The 21962-nt window shown below is 42.0% G+C and overlaps 1 protein-coding gene across 1 annotated transcript; it reads left to right on the top strand.

The window, feature by feature from the left end:
- Positions 1-3122: 3122 nt before the first annotated feature.
- LOC109167452 (glutathione S-transferase T3-like) lies at positions 3123-3944 on the top strand. Its single transcript, XM_019316467.1, has one exon. It carries the CDS (start codon positions 3123-3125, stop codon positions 3942-3944), a length of 822 nt encoding a protein of 273 aa, XP_019172012.1.
- Positions 3945-21962: the final 18018 nt, after the last annotated feature.

Below are 21962 nucleotides of genomic sequence, written 5' to 3'. Positions count from 1 at the left end.
TAGCTTCTTCTTCAAGCCAAGTTTGGGCAATCCAAGATTCTTCAAGTTGGTCTCAAAGATTCAAACTTTCTTAACCTTGAGCATAATTGAGGGTAAGATCCATGGCCCCTTAGTGTTTTTAATACCTTTTTAGGTGTCTTTTCTAAAAGATAAAATCATTGTTGTCTTTTGGTGTGTTCTTAGGATGTCATTATCCCTGCAAAGATCTCCCACTCTAAAAAATGGGTCCCACTTCCACATCATCTCATTTGCAAATCATCTACTATTCACACTACATCCCTGCAAATCCAATCAACCTTCAAAAGTGGGCCCCAATTTCACATCACTTTAAAAAATTAATATTTTTTTCTTAATAAATATTATTTTGTCTTCAACATTATTTATTTATATCAATATATAACTTATATTTAAATATTAAATATAACAAATGTGAAAATAACTAATTACGTATGTATTAATGGAAAAACTAAATGTATGTATTAATGAATTAATTTACGTATAGTAATGAATGTATGTATATCAATCTTACAAAAAAAAAATGTATGTTTATCAACAAAAATTTTAGACACGTAATTTTAATGAATTTATTTTAAAAAAATAATGTAAGAAATTATTTGTATTATGTATGGTATATAACTGAATGCACATTATACCACGATTTGAATTGTAAAACTAAACCTCAAATGAACCTTACAAATTCAAAGTAATTGAAATCATAAAAATTAACCCAAGTACAAATTACAACTACGACAACACTGAAATGAAACAAATTACAACTACGAAAGCACTCAAAGCATTAAAAATTAAGACATTACAACTAAAGGATTACATTGAAAGCAAATACATTTATTCATTAATTTTCTTCTCCACCAAACCGATTCCATATCTCCTCAATCAAGTCTTCTCGTAGTCGATGGTTTGTTGGCCTATTGCGAATCATTGCATGATTTCGAATATAATCATCATTTCGAATGAAGTGGCTAGGACTATTTTCAGGTGCAGATACATTACAATTCAGACTTTCATTCGTATAATTATAATCAATAGCATATGAATCTCGTTCATCCTCGACAATCATATTGTGAATGATTATAGATGCTCTCATAATTTGTCCAAGTGTTTCTTTGGAGCCCATGCGTGCCGGGTTAGAAATGATAGCAAATCGTGCTTTGAGCACACCAAATGCTATTTCTATATCTTTTCTTGCAGCTTCTTGTTTCTTTGCAAATAATTTATGTTTTGCACTTTGAGGTAAGGGGATTCACTTCAGAAAGGTTGCCCAACTTGGATATATTCCATCTGCTAAGTAATAACCCAAATTGTAATGGTTACCTAAGGTGCTTTACCTTCCAAGACCTTGTGGAAGATGGGAGATCGGTCCAACACATTGATATCGTTTAATGTACCTGCAAGACCAAAGAAAGAATGCCATTACACAAATCTGCAGAAGCAACAACTTCAAGTATAATGGTTGGATAGCCGTGATCTCCTCTAACATATTGTCCATGCCAGGCAGTTGGACAATTTCTCCATTCCCAGTGCATGCAATCAATACTCCCTAGCATACCTGGGAAGCCCCTTTGTTCTCCAATTTGCATTAGCCTTTGTACGTCTACAACATTTGGCCTTCTCAAGTACTCTTCCCCAAACACATCATTTATACTTTGAACAAATCTCTTCATACACTTCATTATAGTGGTCTCACCCATTCGTATATTCTCATCAATGGAATCTGCAGAACTCCCATACGCTAACATACGCATTGCTGCAGTACATTTCTGTAGTGTGGAAAAGCTCTGTCTACCGGTAAAATCTATAGAACTTTGGAAATATTGGTCATAATTTTTAACACCTTCAACTATGCGAAGAAATAAATTTCTTCGCATTCGAAACCTTTGCCGAAATATATTGTCGGTGTACGTTGGACTATTAGAGAAATAGTCAATATACAAACGTTGATCTGCTTCTTCACGGTTTCTCTCAATGACCCGTCTTGGCCTTCTTCTATGCCGAGAGGATGCGGCCTCATTTTCTATAGCTTCTCGTCGTAGGTTTATTAGGTTCGATAGAGTATCATCCATGAACTACTCAATGATATTTTTCTCGGAAAAAGGATTATCTGGGTCTTGGGATGAAGAAGATGAGTTAGAGAAGTGAGGATTTTCATAATTTCCAGTTGAAAATTCAGAATAAAATGAATTAGAATCACCCATTGAGTTCCACTCATCATCCATAGTATATGAAAGAAAGAGTAATGAGTGTGTAAGAAATTTGTGTATCATCCTACGTTTAAATAATGGATCATCATTTCTTGAAGTGGTAGAGAATATCATCTGAGTTAGAATATAATAATTATTAGTTGAAGAAAATTTGTGTATCGAATATCATCTGAGTTTGTAAGAATTTTGGGTATGGAATATATAATCATACGTAAAAGGAAATTTGTGTTTGGAATCTAATAATTAGGTGGACGAAATTTGTGTATGGAATATAATAATTAGTTTAAGAAAATTTGTGTATCATCCTACATATAAATAATGGATCATCACTTTTTGGAGGAAATTTGGGTAGAGAATATCATCAATTCTGTACGAAATTTGTGTACAAATATCATCTGAGTTTGTAAGAAGTTTGAGTATGGAATATAATCATACGTAGAAGTAAATTTAGAAATGGAATCTAATAATTAGGTGGAGAAATTTTGTGTATGAAATCTAATAATTAGGTGGAGAAATTTTGTGTATGGAATCTAATAATTAGGTGGAGGAAATTTGTGTATGGAATATGTAATAATAAGTTGAAGAAAAGTTTTGTATCATCCCACGTATAAGTAATCCACCATTCTTGCATATTACCTCATCCATCATTTGCCTTCTTCCTTCCTTTGCCTTCTTCGTTTACGAAATATTTTGAAACCATCAAATGGATCCTCCACGCGATCCATTATTTAACTTCTCACTACTTTCACAGAATTACCCTAATGAAGCCAATCAAAACCCACAACCTCCAATCACTCAATTCCCCTAAATTCCTGGAATAAGCAATGTGAATTATCAGCAATTACCTTACTTGTTTCAAGGTGTTCCCCAACCTATCATCCATCATATTCTAGTTTTACTCCAATGTTTACTCCCACTGGGGTTTCTCATCCTACTCATACAACAAATATACCTTTGCGAGAATTTCCTGCGTACTCCACTCAAGAAATGCCAACACCTCAAGAAACACGACCACCAGGCATATTGAAAATTCGATGGACAAATAAGGATGACATGATGTTATGCAGCGCATGGCTCAACATTAGTAAAGATGCTGAAGTTGGAAATGATCAAACTGGTAATAGCTTTTGGAATCGCGTTGTAGAATTTTATAATCTGTACCGAAGTCAACCTGAGCAAGACAAAAGGAATAAAATGGGATTGCAGAATCGTTGGGGGAGGCTAAGTCATTCGGTTTCAAAATTCGCCGGCTATTATGAACAGATTTTGCATCGGAGGGAAAGTGGCTTAAATGAGGCTGATAAAAAAAATAGGGCCATGGAATTATATCACGACATTGAGAAGGAAAATTTTATGTTTTTGCATGCTTGGGAAGTGCTAAAGAATGAAGAGAAATGGTGTAACCTAGCTGGGAGTGGCATTGATGTTGACTTAACCAGAGATGAACGTCCAAAGCGAACAAAAAATACGGAGTCAGGTAAATACACATCTTCATCATCAAATTCACAACTAAGTGAGACACCATGTGTGGGAGGGTCTAGATCTCGTCCCATGGGAAGGGACGCTTCTAAGGCGAAAGGAAAAAGAATGCAATCAACAACACAGTCAACATCATCAAAAAGTTTGGCTGAGCAAGTTGAAACGCAAGTCAATGTGGAAATGGAAAAAATAAACCTCATGAAACAATATATGAAGCGACAAGAAGAAAGGCTGCAACAACAATAACAAACTGAGAAAAATAGACTTCTCATTCAGCTTATGCAACTAGATACATCAAGTATGAATGGAACGCAAAAACAATTGTACGATAAGCAAATGAAGAAGTTTTTAGATGAGTAAGTATGGTGGAATTAATTTGTATGCATTGTATTTCTAAATCAATGAAATGTTATGTTCTCTTTTAATATATTATTTTATTAAAAAAAATATTACGTATTAAATATAAAAAAAATTAATATGACAAAATACAAAACAAACTAAACAAATAAAATAAAAGAAGTGATACAAAATTAAATAAACAAAAAAAAACAAACAAATAAAAAAAACAAAAAAAAAACAAATAAAAAAAAGTATAATTGCGGCAGCTTTTTGTACGGTTGCAAGTTTGCAAGTAGTGCAAACTTGCAATCCTAATCACCATTTAAAAAAAAAAAAGCATACATGGCAAGTTCCATGTCATCTTGCAACGGTTGGGATTGCAGGGGTAATCCCAGCCTTAAAGTTGAAGTTGAAGGAGAGCTTTAGGAGAAGCTTTAAGGGTGTGAAAAGTGAAGGTTTAGGCTACAATAGGTAACCCATGCATTACAAAACCTATTTTCTTACCTATATGATGATTTCTTGACTTCTACATGTGATTTTTGCTATGAAATGTGAGTTTTGATGCATTGTCTTGTGAGAATGCATATCTAGAGCTTGTTATTAGGATTCTTGTATGCCATTGCTTGGCTATTTCTTGGATTCAAGTCATGTTGTTGTATTTTGTGAGATTTTGGGTGTTTTGGACTTGAGTTTGGACTTGGTGTTGAAAATCCTCGAAGGGATTATTTTGGTACAGGGTTGTACCCGCGGGCGGAACGGCGGGTAGGGCACCACCTGCCGCCCCACCCCGCGGGGTACGTGTGGTTTGTGGGCATGGTTCCCGCGGGTGGAACCATGGGTGGAGGTCTACCCGTGGCCCAACCTGCGCGGTACACCTTGTTGGTTGTTTGGGGATTTGTTCCCTGTGATTCTTTTGACTCGGTAATTGATGTTTTGACTTCTCGATGTTGTTTTGTTGGGCTATATGAGTGTCTTCTTGATGTTTCGTATGCCTAGAACGGTATGTTAGGAATCCATGTAGGATTTGGTGTCTTGAATCGTGCTAAGTGTTCAACCTTGTGATTCGTTGAACGATGATGAGTCTTGTACGTTCTTCGGAACTATGTTTGGTTTACCCGTTTGATAAGCATGCTAGTTTGATATTGAAATTCTAGTGTGTGCGGTTTGTTCTTTGCTATGGTGGGTGACAACTTGTGTTGAGATCCTTCCTTGATTGAGTATGGTTTCATATATTTGTTGTGATCCATTGATTGATTCCTGTGATGAAATGTGTGTGTTGGCTATACCTGGATTGCACGATTAATGGTATGGGACATTAATCACCAAGGTACAGATGTGGTCCCCGTGGTGGCCATGAATTGAGTTAGGTGGTTTGTTATCGTGAGTTTAGCTCACATGTTTGGCGGTTTTGTGATATGATCTTGCAATGTACCCTCGTGTACTGTGCGTTCGGCGGTTTTGTTTGGCGGTTGTTGGAGGGGGAACGACAGTTCCCGGAGGCAAAAGGTTGGACTTGGAAGTATAGGGTGGCACTCGGAGGTAAAGGTTGGAACTGTAATATGGCTGGGGGTAGCCATAAAGTTGGAACAGGGCATAAGGTTGGAACTTGTGACATGAAGTGTCATTGTGGCATGTAGTGCCAATGTGTGGATGTCTATTCTCTTCTGATGAGCATGTCGAGTGGTATTCTACTTTGTGATCAGTAGAATACACCTCGAGTTGTACTTGTTATTCTTGTTGTCTTTGCCGTGATGTTTTCTGCTTTGTGATCAGTAGATTACGTCTGGAGCGGTGTTGAGTTGTTCTGTTGCTGTTCTTGTCTTGATGTTGTTTGGGATGTTGATTCCCTCGTTCTTTTGAGAGTGAAATAGAGTCTTTGCAGTTGACTTCTCTCTTTACGGTTTTGAACTGATATATATTGTATTCCATTTCGAAAATGATTTTGTATTATACTATCTACTTATGGTATTGAACGCGTATTGATGGGTTACCAGCAATATTCGCTGACTGGGCGTCGTCCCCTTTCTTTATGTGCTTTACAGGTCCTGAGTAGACATGGCGAGAGCGTTAGCCGTTGGTAGTTTAGCTCCTTTGACAATGTAGTTAGTGTTTTGGCCTGTGTGCCACAGTTGTTGAACAGATTACTTTGATGGTTTAGACTTGCCTGTGCGTTCACGTTGAGGTGAATGTGGCATAACACTCCTTGGTTTTCCCTAATTTTATATTAGACTTCCGCTGTTGCTTTTGTTTATGATATCTGTTAGTTACGTATTAAGATTTTAAAATGGCATGAAAATCGGGGGTGTTACACTACCTGTCTCTAAGGTTCCTGTTGATCTTTCCTTCCCAAGCTAAAGTCTTATCCATCTTTACCGTTTCTGAAGGAATTCCCGTGATGAATTCCATGCATACTCTCCCAAAATGCCCAAAAGTCTTGACCTAGTCGGTTAGCAAAGTCAATCCTTAGGTCTCGACTCCCGATTCTTGTTGGGGTTTCTTAAGGATCAAGGGACTTCGGGTTGGTTTCCTCGTTTTATTGAATTTCATCTCTTCCTTGGTAGGTGAGATCCTTAGCACGTCCTCACGTCCTTCCCGAAATTTGGGTTGTTGCGCCTTTTTGGTGATGCTTCTAGTAGCGAAAGCTCTTAGCACGCTTCCTTCATTCTTGGAGTGCAGTCGATTATTGATTCTTGTTGCGAAATGACTTGGTGGTCCTTACGAGTTGTGTTACTTCCTTGTTTGATCCTTAAAGTAATTGAGGTCTTGCTACCAAAGTGTTCCCTACACTTCCCTTGAACGTACGACCTTAGAATGGGTGCACGAAATCTTATGATAAGAAATGTCCTTAGACTCTAGTCGTCTTATTTTGTTCTTCTTGGGTGGAAAGGATGTCTCCTTTATTCTTCACGGATTCGGGGACTTTTAGTAAGGTAAACAAAGGGCTAAGGACTGGAATTGGTTTGTACCATAAGTGTCGGTATTCTTGCTCTTTACAAAATCTTGAAGGAGTTCTTTTGAAGATGCGGACGATAACCAAGATTGTAAGAAACTCGGTCCATCCTTAGGGCTTGATTTGAGGCTTTTTTAAGTCCGTAGCGCAAGTTCTCAACTCGACTTCTTGGTTTGCACGTTTCTTTTTGTCAATCATTCCTAGTTGGTTGAATTGTAGGGTTCAACCGTAACTTCATAACTAACGCAATCGATAATACCTTTTTGGAAACGAGACGTGGGTTTGAGTTGTTTACTAAAGTCAACACCTTGAGGTGATCCATGGTTCCTTTCCCCAAGGATTCATGCATGCCTTTACTAATCGCTCAATAGGTCACGTCTCGTTCACAGTTGGCAATCTTGGAATCTGCATAAGGTAGCTGGCTGTAATCCAATCCTTTGTCTTTTCCTTGTCTTGGTTAACGACAAGCCCTCTTGGTCTTTCTTAAAGTTTGGCTTGTCGTCCGGTCCCATTTAATCCTTTAGTGAACAAATGCTTAGTGATTCCTTTCTCTTTCTTGGAATGCATTTGGTTAACTGCTCTCGACGCCGCATGACGTTTGGCGATTTTGTGTGTCGCATGTACTTCTTATGGTGCCTTAAAACCATCAAGGTCCTCATTCCAAAGTAAGATCTTCATTGCAGTGAAGCTTAGTGCACGGTACTTTCTACGCGTCCGCCGCCTCTGCTTAACACACCGAGTCCTTTTTAACAACTATCCTAACACCAACCTAATAAGCATCAACCTTCACGCCATTTAGACAAGGCAAGGAGTTTACACCACTTGTAGGGTTTTAGCAAGGGTTCGAAAGAGAGGGATACAAAATTAGAGCAATGGCAATGATTCCAAGCTCATAACGATTTAAGGTTTCCAAGGATTAATTAGATACAACAAAGAGTAAGTAAAGGCATAACGGGTGTTTAATTGCTTTCAAGGATAACCAAGGATTCGAGGCAAGGGTTCCAACAACTAGGAATATCGAGAGGCTGGGATTCAAGGGCGAATGATATTTTAAGCTGAGGCAAAGGGTTCACAAGTCAACATGATATACTTACCTCACACTAAAGATTAAGCAAAGGCGTTGTTCATGCGTTACTTCACTTCCTTGCATTTAATTGGCGTTCTAGTTCTCTTTACAGGGGGTCTCCCACTTCCGTTACTCCTTTTCCGGATCTGCTCCTAAACTCCCCGTTGTAGGAGTTAGATTCGGTAAAGGTCGGTGGCGCTAGCGTATGCCTCGTTGAGGGTTCTGGGTTTACTTACGGTTAAAGTCTTTCGAGTTTCGAAGTTGAGACTCGCCACAAACTTCTCTACTTTAGTCGCCTCAGTGGGTACAAATTCAGGTGCGAAACGAGCTAGCTCGAAGAATCATTTGTGGTATTCCACCACTGTAGTTATCCCCTGTTTCAGGTGGAGGAATTCTTCGTACATGGCTGCCCTTACATGCGCGAGGTAGAAACGTCCCCGTAGCCGAGCCTTCAGCGTTTCCGAGTTGAATCCCGGTTTTTGTCTACAGGCAGGTCCCTCGTGAACCCACCAAAGATCAACCTTATGTCTGAAGTAGAACGTGGCTAGTTCCGCGGGGCGTCGTTCCAGGCATTCCACTACTTCAAAGATCTTGTCGAACGTTCGGATCCATTCCTTGAGGGTCGTAGGATCTTCTTCCCCTGCGAAGGTAGGTGGGCTATGGCTCGAGACTTGGCGAGCCACGTCTGGGTTCCTGTTCGGGGGTGGTCGGTTGTTGTTATTATGGATGGCGTTGCTCAACGTCTGGGCGACCTGAGTCAACTATTGCAGGTTCTGGGTTAACGAATCTTGGGTAGGAGGCTTGGGGGTCATCGATTGGTTCCTCGTTGGCGCCATTCCGGTGTTTACAGGATCAGCACCGATCATAGCGACAAGTTAGGGGTTCGCATCCTTACCTTGACGCTATAATTATGGGAAACTCTTAAGCTAAGCACAGAATAGAGTAAAGAGAACTTCCCTAGATCCTATGTACTTAAGTACCTAGAGTCCGAACTTAATGTCCTAAAGTCTTGTCTTAGGGGCCTTATCCTAGGATCGAACTTAGGCTCTGATACCAACTGTAACACCCCTAAATTTTCAAATATTTAAAACCTATGAAATAAAGGCAAATCAATCATTATTCACCCAAACAAAACGGAACTAACAACATAAGTATCAGGGTGCTATGCCACATCTAGGTTTGAGAACCTAGATGCACAGGCTACACTAACTAAACAAGCATAAACTATGATCATTATCCATGAAACAATCCAAGGCTCACAGGGCATCTAACCAATACTAAACTATCTAAGCTAGGTCCTCGTGTCCATCTAGCGCACTTTGAAGCTACTAATCTGTACCTGAAAAATATACGCTGTAACAACCGTCAGCGAATAATGCTGGTAACCCACTCCAACGCGTTAAGTACAATATAAGAAAATTATTTTGAAACCGGAATACATATATAACTTACGGGACTCTAATTTAAATCCAAGATCAAGACTCAAGACACAACAATAGACTTAACATTATAGAACAATCATAAAGACTAGCATGCGTCCTAAGAACACGATACGAGGCATAATAGGCAGATAGGCTCATAAATAGCAAATAGAGACAACAAAGGAATTCAAGACAACCAATTAGCAAGTAATCATCATGTCACACAATCCATCTTCCAACCATATACCACGTTCCAACCTTTTCACTCCACTCCATCCTTATTTCAGTTCCAACCTAGACCTCCAGGCCACCCTTATACCTCATCCTTATTCCTCCAGAGGAACTACATGCCCCACTCCGTAACCACCAACAAGTCCACCAACATGGTAGCACCGAAGTGTCATTCGTATGGTCCATACCTCTAGTACCAATACCAATGGGTTAGTGCATATAGCTCCAACATGACACCGCGACGCTTATACCCTGACCCAATGCTTTAGCCATCTAGTCTAAGGGGTGGTCCGTGCCTTTAGCACGACAACCGAGCACTCGTAGAGCTTTCCACCAACAATTCATTTCCACCAATCACAATCTCGTCATCATCAGTCACACCGATCATTGCGCAATGACCATGATACTCATCATCATTCAATCAATTAACACATAATCAATCAATAAGAAACAAGACATAACAACAACGACACGTACTACACATAAATACCTAGAACGGTATTCAAAACATCAAACGAGACTCATACATGTCAAACAGGGTATAACGGAACCGGCGGGCAACCACGATTCTAACGGGTGGTCGGCGGGCAGGCCACTGGCCACCGGCTGCCCGCTGGAATTGGGTAGCCGGGGCAGCGGGTAGGTAGCGGGGATTCGTCCCCCCACCTACCCTCCACTGGTACGAAGGTGAAAATCTCAGTTCGCGGTTCGTTCGTGGAACCCAAAACCATGTGTAAACACATCCTAACACGCAACAACAACATCACGGATTCAATTAACGAAGATTAAACCAAGAATCATTCCAATTACGATCTAACATGATTCCTAAACATGCCAAGACCCGACATGAATCACATAACGGTTCATGAGCACCCGGAACCTCAAGAACATCAAGAAATCTATCTGTAAAGCCCTAAAGACAAGTCCTAGGCTAGACTCAACACCCGATCATGCATAAACCCACCCAAATATACCAAGAACATCACAATACAAAATTCAGGATATAAACCCTAGGGACAAGCTCAAGACATAATTAAATCGAAGATCGCATAGATAATCAATCACAATATCAAGATCATCAAGATTATCAAATAAACACAATATATGTAACACCCCTAAAATTTAAAACTTTGAATGTTTATGAAATAAAGGCAATACTGTCATTAAATATCGAAACAGAGCATAACTAAACATAAGTGTTTGGGGTGCTATGCCACATCTGAGCCGGAGAACTCAGATGCACAGGCTGTACTATCTTAATATCCTCAAAATAGTGTCAATACATCATCATGGCACGCAGGCCGATAAGGAAACTAACTAACTAAGCTTCGGGTCCTCTAGCGCGCTCCGGAGCTACTCATATGTGCCTTCATCAATGAAACCTTCATCAACACTTATTATATGTTTATATATATATATATATATATATATATATATATATATATATATATATATATATATATATATATATATATATATATATATATAAAGAAACCATTTTGAAGCCGGAAGATATAAATACTTAGGACACTCTAATTTAAAACCGAGAATAGACTCAACACGTAAGGGTAAGCACATTCATCAGTTATAATCATGCATATAATGATAGTAGCATACACCCTAAGGTCACAAGATTATTCCACATCAGACATATCAGTATTCAATCATTATCTCAACACATAAGCAGACTTTGGTGGAGCCGCAGGACCAATCGCATGCCCATACATGAGGGTCAGCGCATATAGCTCTGACACGGCCCCGAAGCACCCTGCCTCGTACCGCAACACGAGGGGATTGATCGCAACCAATCGATGAACCGCAGCTCATATAGTAACGTTTCATCGCAACAAAACGGTGGACCGCAACCCGAATAGTGTGTATTTCTGATCGCAACCAGATTATGAACCGCAGCTCATTTATAACGTTTGATCGCAACCAAACGGTGGACCGCAGCCCTATATATATTATACATGTCCAGAACCCGGGATCTTTCGTGGAACTCTTATATACCTGACCGACCGCAACTGGCCTGGTTAACAGCCGATGGTTCTCAACCCATCCAACTGCCCATATAGCCAATTGATCGCAACCAGTTGGGGTATCATGCACACATAACACATAGCCAAGAACATGCAACCCACATTAACACATAGGGAGGGGAAAACACGTATATAAAACTTATGCGTGGTCAACCACATTGCTAGGAATAAGCCTAAGGGGTTCATACATCTTTCACCTAGGCCAATGGGATACCAATTCGATTGGCATGCAATACACAAGACTCTTTTATCCTACGAACGGTACCCGAAACCTCAAACTAGACTCAGGAACGACAAACGGGGTCCAACGGGACACCACGGGGCACGGGGAAACATCAAACGGGGAAAACCACCAATTCCACCTTGGGAAACTAGCGGGTGGCCGGCGGCGCTATACTGGGCAGCGGGTGCCCGGCGGGCAGTCGCCTGCCCGCTGCCGGCAGCCTCTTTGGGGCAGCGGGTAGGTGGCGTGTCCCCCTTACCCCCACCTACCCCCCACTGACTCTTATGTAATAATTTGGTCCCGGGATCTTTCGTGGAACCCGAAACCATGTCCAGACAGATTTAAAAACGAACGACGACACCACGTAATCAAGTAATGGATTGAAACCAAGAATCACATTAAATACATCCTAACATGACTTCTAAACATAATCAAGACTCAATACTTGAACATGCAAAATCCCGCCCAAATATACCAAGAATATCACCATACGAAATCCACGATTTAACCCTAGGGCTCTAGTCATATTAAAATCAAAAACATCAAGATTATCAAGATCAACAAATAAATATCAAGAACATCAAGATTATCAAGATCACATAAACATCAAGATTATCTCATCAACATCAAGATTATCTCATAATCATCATAAAAAGCTTTATCAAGACACAAGCATGGAATTGCATATCAAATGAGCCAAAGAAGAAGATTATAGCAAGGAAAATAGGTTTTGTTGACACATGGGTTGCCTCTTAGCCTTAATTACTTTGGACGCGAAAAATGATAATTCGCGTCCAAAGTTCGTGAACTTTGGACGCGTATAGTGTTTATTCATTTTTTAAAAAATACTATATGCGTCCAAAGTTTATGAACTTTTGACGCGTATAGTAAAAAAAAAATTTTTTTTTTTTTTTATAAAACTACCAATATTTTCCTGTACATCCCAGCATAACTACCAAATAATATATTTCAACATTAATCGATTTAAGATGTATACTACACACCAATTCTATCAACTAAAATACACCAATCTAAAATTTCAATTCTAATAACATTTTACTACAAATTCTAAATGTTAACAATTAAAATAAACTACTTAAGATGTAATATTGTGATAACCTTTATCAACCACATAGGATTGTGCTTAGGATAGTGGTATCCTAATATACTTAATATAAACATTCAATAATGCAATATCTTGGATCGGCCACTTTCACTCACAGTTGAATCACCATCCCCCGAGACAAAAAAAAAAAACCCTGTGGAAAATCCGGATTGCAAACAAAGGCAAGGCAGGTGACAAACCTGACAACAAAGAAGTCCAAAAAATCCACAGCACTTGTTAGCTTAACTATCATCTTTCAGGAGATAATTGTTAGCAAATGCCCTTCAAGAGAGATACTTACTCGGTATGGCAGAGACAAAAACTCTGAATCTCATGAGCTCCATTCAACGGGTTTTGGGGAAAGAGAGTAACCTAACATTTTGGATTATAAGTGACCTCAAAAGTTACAAAATCACATATTCCTAAGGCATACTTCTGTAAATCAGGTATATTTGCAAGGCATCTAAAATAGTAGTCTCATAATGTATAGAATATTAAGGCATACTTCTGTAAACATTTTAGCAAGAAATCTTCGACTTCAGCACATATTAAGTCTCATAGTTTACGTTAATATATATATTCTAGTTAGTGAATAATAGAGTGAGAAGACAATCATTTATACCTCCTGATATTGTTGGCTCCATGGAGGCCTTCCAGTGGCCATCTCAATAACAATACAACCAACACTCCATATGTCAGCAGAGCTATCACGTGCCATAAACAAATGAGTCAAACAGCAAGAAGTTAATTTAAAATTAGGGAAAGAAAAATGAAGGAACATATCTAACAATATTAGTGAGCAAGAAAATTGGGAAATAAAGCAAAACCTTTATTTTCTTACACAGAATCTGCCTTCATGTTCTGCGAGTATATAACCTTCAAGTGGTGCAAGCGCATCTTCCTTACTTTTAACAATGTCAGATAGTCTAGAATCCAGTTGTAACCTATCCACAAGTTGAGCAGCTGCATTTTTGGCTTCTTGGGAAGATCCTCTGCTTGTGCCTAAGACTCATACCAGAAAAACTACCATCAGAGAGTTGGTACCCAAGCTCCAAGAAATAAAATATTCAATGTAGCTTAGGCAAACTATGCATATGATTACCCTTAGGCAAGTGCAGTTGAGTTTAAATGAAAAATAACTTACTTGCCTCATATGCTGGCTTCAAACATAAAGCCGGAAAGACAGGAAAAAGTGGCTCCTCATTGTTCACCTCCTCAACAGAAGGAACTAAGCCACTAAGCAGTTATTCACTAAAATCTAAACCTGTAAGTGTAACACCCCGTGTTACGGCCCCTAAAACCAATTAGTTAATCAATCAATAGCCCAAGAGAAAGAATAAATTATAATGATTAACTAGGGAAAAAGGCCCACCATAGTCCATGGGCCCTCGTATATAAACCCAACCCCTAAGCCCAATCCTTAGTTCCAAAAGGAATAGAATTAGCAAACCTATAATATTAGTTCCTAATTAGGACTCCTAAATATATAAATAGGGGACTTAAGAGGCACCTAGAACTCCCCACAAGATTAACGCCCCACCACCCCAAAAGAGCTCCAAGAATCCCCTTAGGAGAAATCAAGAAAGCAAGGAAGCTTAAAGAAAGATCCTTCATAGCCAAGGAATTAATTAAGGCTAAGAGGTAACCCATGTCTCAACAAAACCTATTTTCATAGTTATAATTCCCCCTTAGGGTTTCCCCATATTATTGTGTATTGGCAAGTTATGATGATTATTATTGGTAATTGATGTGATGATCCCATGGGGGATCTTGATAATCTTGATATTGGGAGATTCTTGATAATTATGGTGTTCTTGATAATTATATGGAGTTCTTGATGATTATGTGTTGTTCCTGATAATTGTGTGATGTTCTTGATGCTTATGTGTTATTCTTACCGAATCTTGCAATTAGAAGACGAACCGTATTCTTGTTGATATAAAAGTGATTAGAACCCTAGGTTGTATCGTATGATCTTATTCTTGGATTATCGGGTGGGGAAATCGCATGTTTGGGTGTTGATTATATTTAGAAAAGCATGATAGGTTATGTGCCGTTCGTTTCTTGTATTTGATTCGTTAATTGTCTACGTGTTGTCGTTAATTGCGTTGTAAAGTGTCTAAGCATGGTTTCGGGTTCCACAACGGTTCCTGGGGCGTAAAGTGTGTGAAAAGAGTCAGTGGGGGGTAGGGGACCCGCCACCTACCCACGGCCGTGAAACACCGCCCGGCAGCGGGTGGCCGGCAGGCAGGCAGTTGCCCGCCGGCGACCCGCTGCCCGGAACAGTAAAGTCCGGCGGACAGCCGGCGGGTGGCCCCCCACCCACCGGCTACCCGCTGGAAATTATCCCACCTTGGGATCTCGGCTTCCCTGTTTGATGTTCCCCCGTTCCCCGTGATGTCCCAACGGACTCCGTTTATCGTGCCTATGTCTAGTTTGATGTTTCGAGTACCGTTCGTAGGTTTATGAGTCTATTATATTGCATGCTAGTTGAATTGGTACCCCGTTGACCTAGGCGGTAGAAGTATGAATCCCTTAGGACTATTCTTAGTATGTGATGGATCACGCATAGGTTTTGTTATACGTTTTCTCCCCCTTCCTAATGTGTAATGTGGGTTGCATGTGCTTGTTATGTGTTATGTGTGTTTGTTACCCCAATTCGGTTGCGATCGGATTGGTTATCCTGAGCTGCGGTTCAGAAGCTGGCTGCGGTCAGATTGATACTCTTGGGCTGCGGTCCACCGTTTGGTTGCGATCAAACGTTTCTATACGAGCTGCGGTTCGTCCTTTTTCCTGGCTGCGGTCAGATGACATTCTCTTGGGCTGCGGTCCACTGTTTGGTTGCGATCAAACACTATGATGTGCTGCGGTTCATCGGTTGGTTGCGATCGACCCCTCCGTGTTGCGATACGGGGCAGGGTGCTGCGGGGCCGTGTTAGAGCTATATGCGCTGACCCTCATGTATGGGCATGCGATTGGTCCTGTGGCGCCAACAAAGTGTGTTATGTGTTGTGACATGGACGAGTTGTGATTACGAGTGTCTTGGGGAATGTGACTATGGGATTTATATTGGGGATTGTTCATGTTGGGTTATGATCATTGTTTATGCTTTGCCTTATCTGCCTTATCTGTTGTGAACTGCATATGCTCGTTATAACTGCTGCTTGTGTCTGGCCTTATCTGTCGAGTCATTCCCGATTTTAAAGCTAGAGTTCGTAGGACATATCTTCATGCTCAAAATGGTTTTCGTATATCTATATATATATATATATATCTCTATATGTATTGTATTTCAACGCGTTGGAGTGGGTTACCAGCATCTCTCGCTGAACAGATATATTTGGCTTTCAGGCACAGAGGACTAGAGCACTAGAGCGCGCTAGAACTGGAACGTAGAAGTAGATTAGTTTCCCTTTTCGGCCTGCGCGCCATATTATGCATTGTGTTTCAATGGATACTAGTTAGACAGCCTGTGCACCTGGTTTCTCTAGCCCAGGTGTGGCATAGCACCCCGTACGCTTGTATTTATATCTTGGGATTTAATAAGATTCTACCTTTATTATAAGTTTTAAATATCTTAAAAATCTGGGGTGTTACAGTTGGTATCAGAGCCTAAGTTTGACCCTAGGAAAAGACTCTTAAGGCCGGACTTTAGGATATTAGGCTTGAACTCTAGGTACCTAGGAACATAGGACTCAGGAATCTTAGGACGCGCGGTGAGATTGTGAAACCTACACATAACTTCTCTACACTTTACCCTTCCTCATTCTAAAACCCTTCCCCACTTATCACTTCATAAGAAGTACGTCAGACTCTAATTTAACGTTCTTATAAACACTGACCAGAAAGACGATAGCATGGCACCAAACAGAAGGCAGTCAAGAACTCCAGAGCCCGCCACAGACGACCCCTTGACCCAAACCCTACGACAGCTGACACAAGTCGCACAGGCACTAAGTGACGCGACCCTTCGCAACAACAGGCCCCCACCACCTCCATCAAACGCAAACTTAGACGTCGCCCGACAAGTTTCAAATCACCGACCACCCACGTTTTCGGGAGATGAGGATCCCGCGGTCCTAGAAGAATGGATCCGAACCCTTGACAAGATTTTTGGGGTAGTAGAATGCCCGGAGGAACGCCGCGTAGAGATAGCCTCGTTCTACTTCGGGCACGAGGCCGATCTCTGGTGGATCCACGAGGGACCCACTTATCAACAAGAACCGGGGTACAATTGGGAGAACCTCAAGACACGACTACGAGAGAGATTCTATCCAACCCACGTAAAAGCATCCATGTACGAAGAGTTCCTTCATCTAAAACAAGGAACGGCCACCGTCGTAGAATACCATAAACGATTCCTCGAGCTGGCACGCTTCGCGCCAGAGCTAGTCCCCACCGAGGTAACCAAGATAGAGAGATTCGTGTCGGGCCTCAACTTCGAAGCTCGAAAGGCGCTAGTGGTAAGCAGACCTCGGACCCTCAGCGAGGCTTACTCCAGTGCCGCGAATCTCTATCGGATCCAACTACTCCAACGCGGAGTTCAGGAACAAATACGAAGAAGAAACACCGGAAGTGGGGCACCGCCAGTGAAAAGAACGAGAAACGACACCGGCACAAGGTCGAACAACCCGACCAACCAAAGACCGCCCCTGGGAAACAACGAAGCTAATCCAAGAAGCTTCCCTTGCCCGAGATGCAACAAAAGCCACAGGGGCAAGGATTGCGCGGGCAACCCCTGGCGATGCTTCAACTGCAGAGAGGAGGGGCACAAGGCCTTCCAGTGCACTCGACCCCAAAGACCGCGCCCCGCCACCGTGGGCCAACACGGGGGCACCGGTCATCAAGGAAGTTATGGCACTCCCGGAAAGGTATTCGTTATGAGCCACACTCAAGCCAACCTCGGAAATGAAGAGGACCTAGAAGGGGGAAACCCAATCCCGGAGGACGAGGACCATACGGATCCCACAGAAGAAAATCCAGAAAACGAGCTCTGTCTAGGATAAACCATCACACCCCTTGTAACCACCCCCCGTGTCATAAAGACCACTTATTTAGCTTAGCTATTTCGAAAGTATTATGAATAAAGATTTTGATCGAATTTCAATTCCACTACGGAGGTAAAGCACAAGTTACACCATCAACCCAACCCTTCCCCCACTAAAGGACGAAACAAGGAAATGGACAAAAACCATACCATCAAGAAATACCTAATGTCACCATTAGGAATTAAACCCTAGACTTCCTATTTACAAGTCCAAGCCCCTAACCACTAAGCCATGAGTGTTTCTTGAAACCTCAAGGGAATACTCCCTTGTTAAACCCCTCCAAGTCCCCAAAACCCACAAAACCCCCAAATAAAAAACCCTTCTTCTTCTTCCTCTCCTTCTTCCTTCCCACCTCTCCCCTCCATTGCCTCTCACGCACACCACCACCCCACCCAAGCAAAATCCGGCAGCCACTCGAACGCCACCCCCCACCGATAGCCGCCACCGGCCGAACGACGACCGCCGTCGCAGCACCGCCTCGCCGGAAAAATCGCCAGCAAACATCACCATCAAACGAGCATCACGATGCCAAAGAAACCCCTCGGAATCCGCACCCCGGAGTGGAGCAACGCCGATTACACCGTAATCGGAGGTAAAGCACTCGAACCCGACCAATTCTCTCCGGAATTGGTTGATATGCTTAAACACCAAGGGTTCCTAGATGCATACCTCACCATCAAGGGGGATACATACCCCGAATTGGTGAAGGAGTTCTATCAACACCTTGTGGCCACCAAACGGGGTGACAAGATAGAGATCGCCACCAAGGTCCGTGGCAAGGAAATTGTGCTTTCCGAAGGCCGGTTGGCCAAGCTCTTGAAATTGACCACCATGGGTGTGTCTAACTATGACCGAAAGGGGTGGATTGATACCCAAACTACGGGATACAAGGACTATCTCGGGTACTTACTCGGGAAAGAGGACGGGTTCACCTCGGCCACTCGACCAAACCGAGAGTGGCTATCGGCAGAGCAAAAGATATTGGTTATGATTGTAACCGATAGCCTCTTGCCCACCAATAACAAGAGCAAGGATGTGGGGAGCTTAGAGTGCACCTTTGCGTATCTCCTAAAACATAAAATCAAGTTCAATCTGCCGGCACTCATGCTAAAGCACATAGAGTTCTGCAAGACAAGCAACCGGCTTAGCCTACCCTACGGGATGATCCTAAGTTGGATCATGGAGAAAAAGGGTGTAGACCTAAGCCACACCGAGGTCAAAACCGCCAATGGCATGGTTTTCAATGCCCAAAACCTCCGCCGCAACGACATCTACTACACCGAAGGAGGACACTATCTCACCCTCGAAGAAATTTGCCAAAAACTCGAGGAGGAACGTAGGGAATTGGTTGATCGGTTGGACATCTCCAACAAAAAGCTCAAGCGAGCCATGCAAGATTGCGGAGGTACGGAGGGAAATGAGGGACAAGAGGAGGAAGACGGGCCTAACCCATCAGTGCACCCACAGCCAGGAGGGAACCCGAGGGGACAAGACGAGGGTTCGGTCAACGAACGCATACTCGCACAGCTCGACCGGCAGAATCAAATCATAGAAGAAGGGTTCTCATCCTTGATTCGCACCACACGCGCACTCGATCAAAGAGTAGCAGCAATCGAGGCCGCCTTGGTCACTCGCGGTGCACCCAGTTCCAGCGCAGGAAACCGAGGTACAACCGAAAACTTCTCTATCACAACACCATCAAAAGTTCAGCCTACCCCAAGCCAAGACAAACGTAAGGCCGCAACCCTAATCAGGAGGCCGAGCTACGAGGTGTCTAGGGGTGAAAGGATGGACTATAACACCGGGCTTCGGGGACGAAGCCCCTTGTAAGGGGGGGAGAGTGTAACACCCCGTGTTACGGCCCCTAAAACCAATTAGTTAATCAATCAATAGCCCAAGAGAAAGAATAAATTATAATGATTAACTAGGGAAAAAGGCCCACCATAGTCCATGGGCCCTCATATATAAACCCAACCCCTAAGCCCAATCCTTAGTTCCAAAAGGAATAGAATTAGCAAACCTATAATATTAGTTCCTAATTAGGACTCCTAAATATATAAATAGGGGACTTAAGAGGCACCTAGAACTCCCCACAAGATTAACGCCCCACCACCCCAAAAGAGCTCCAAGAATCCCCTTAGGAGAAATCAAGAAAGCAAGGAAGCTTAAAGAAAGATCCTTCATAGCCAAGGAATTAATTAAGGCTAAGAGGTAACCCATGTCTCAACAAAACCTATTTTCATAGTTATAATTCCCCCTTAGGGTTTCCCCATATTATTGTGTATTGGCAAGTTATGATGATTATTATTGGTAATTGATGTGATGATCCCATGGGGGATCTTGATAATCTTGATATTGGGAGATTCTTGATAATTATGGTGTTCTTGATAATTATGTGGAGTTCTTGATGATTATGTGTTGTTCCTGATAATTGTGTGATGTTCTTGATGCTTATGTGTTATTCTTACCGAATCTTGCAATTAGAAGACGAACCGTATTCTTGTTGATATAAAAGTGATTAGAACCCTAGGTTGTATCGTATGATCTTATTCTTGGATTATCGGGTGGGGAAATCGCATGTTTGGGTGTTGATTATATTTAGAAAAGCATGATAGGTTATGTGCCGTTCGTTTCTTGTATTTGATTCGTTAATTGTCTACGTGTTGTCGTTAATTGCGTTGTAAAGTGTCTAAGCATGGTTTCGGGTTCCACAACGGCCCTCCACCCACCGGCTACCCGCTGGAAATTATCCCACCTTGGGATCTCGGCTTCCCTGTTTGATGTTCCCCCGTTCCCCGTGGTGTCCCAACGGACTCCGTTTATCGTGCCTATGTCTAGTTTGATGTTTCGAGTACCGTTTGTAGGTTTATGAGTCTATTATATTGCATGCTAGTTGAATTGGTACCCCGTTGACCTAGGCGGTAGAAGTATGAATCCCTTAGGACTATTCTTAGTATGTGATGGATCACGCATAGGTTTTGTTATACGTTTTCTCCCCCTTCCTAATGTGTAATGTGGGTTGCATGTGCTTGCTATGTGTTATGTGTGTGTGTTACCCCAATTCGGTTGCGATCGGATTGGTTATCCTGAGCTGCGGTTCAGAAGCTGGCTGCGGTCAGATTGATACTCTTGGGCTGCGGTCCACCGTTTGGTTGCGATCAAACGTTTCTATACGAGCTGCGGTTCGTCCTTTTTCCTGGCTGCGGTCAGATGACATTCTCTTGGGCTGCGGTCCACTGTTTGGTTGCGATCAAACACTATGATGAGCTGCGGTTCATCGGCCGGTTGCGATCGACCCCTCCGTGTTGCGATACGGGGCAGGGTGCTGCGGGGCCGTGTCAGAGCTATATGCGCTGACCCTCATGTATGGGCATGCGATTGGTCCTGTGGCGCCAACAAAGTGTGTTATGTGTTGTGACATGGACGAGTTGTGATTACGAGTGTCTTGGGGGATGTGACTATGGGATTTATATTGGGGATTGTTCATGTTGGGTTATGATCATTGTTTATGCTTTGCCTTATCTGCCTTATCTGTTGTGAACTGCATATGCTCGTTATAACTGCTGCTTGTGTCTGGCCTTATCTGTCGAGTCATTCCCGGTTTTAAAGCTAGAGTTCGTAGGACATATCTTCATGCTCAAAATGGTTTTCGTATATCTATATATATATCTCTATATGTATTGTATTTCAACGCGTTGGAGTGGGTTACCAGCATCTCTCGCTGAACAGATATAGTTGGTTTTCAGGCACAGAGGACTAGAGCACTGGAGCGCGCTAGAACTGGAACGTAGAAGTAGATTAATTTCCCTTTTCGGCCTGCGCGCCATATTATGCATTGTGTT

This window comes from Ipomoea nil, unplaced genomic scaffold (genome assembly GCF_001879475.1).
Source record: "Ipomoea nil cultivar Tokyo-kokei standard unplaced genomic scaffold, Asagao_1.1 scaffold3162, whole genome shotgun sequence".
NCBI lineage: Eukaryota > Viridiplantae > Streptophyta > Magnoliopsida > Solanales > Convolvulaceae > Ipomoea > Ipomoea nil.
The sequence above is the reverse complement of the archived record's forward strand: the minus strand, read 5'-3'. Positions and strand labels throughout refer to the sequence as shown.

Bases quoted from the DNA above. Each gene is read 5' to 3' on its own strand.
- LOC109167452 (XM_019316467.1), top strand. From the start codon at position 3,123: ATGTTTACTCCCACTGGGGTTTCTCATCCTACTCATACAACAAATATA.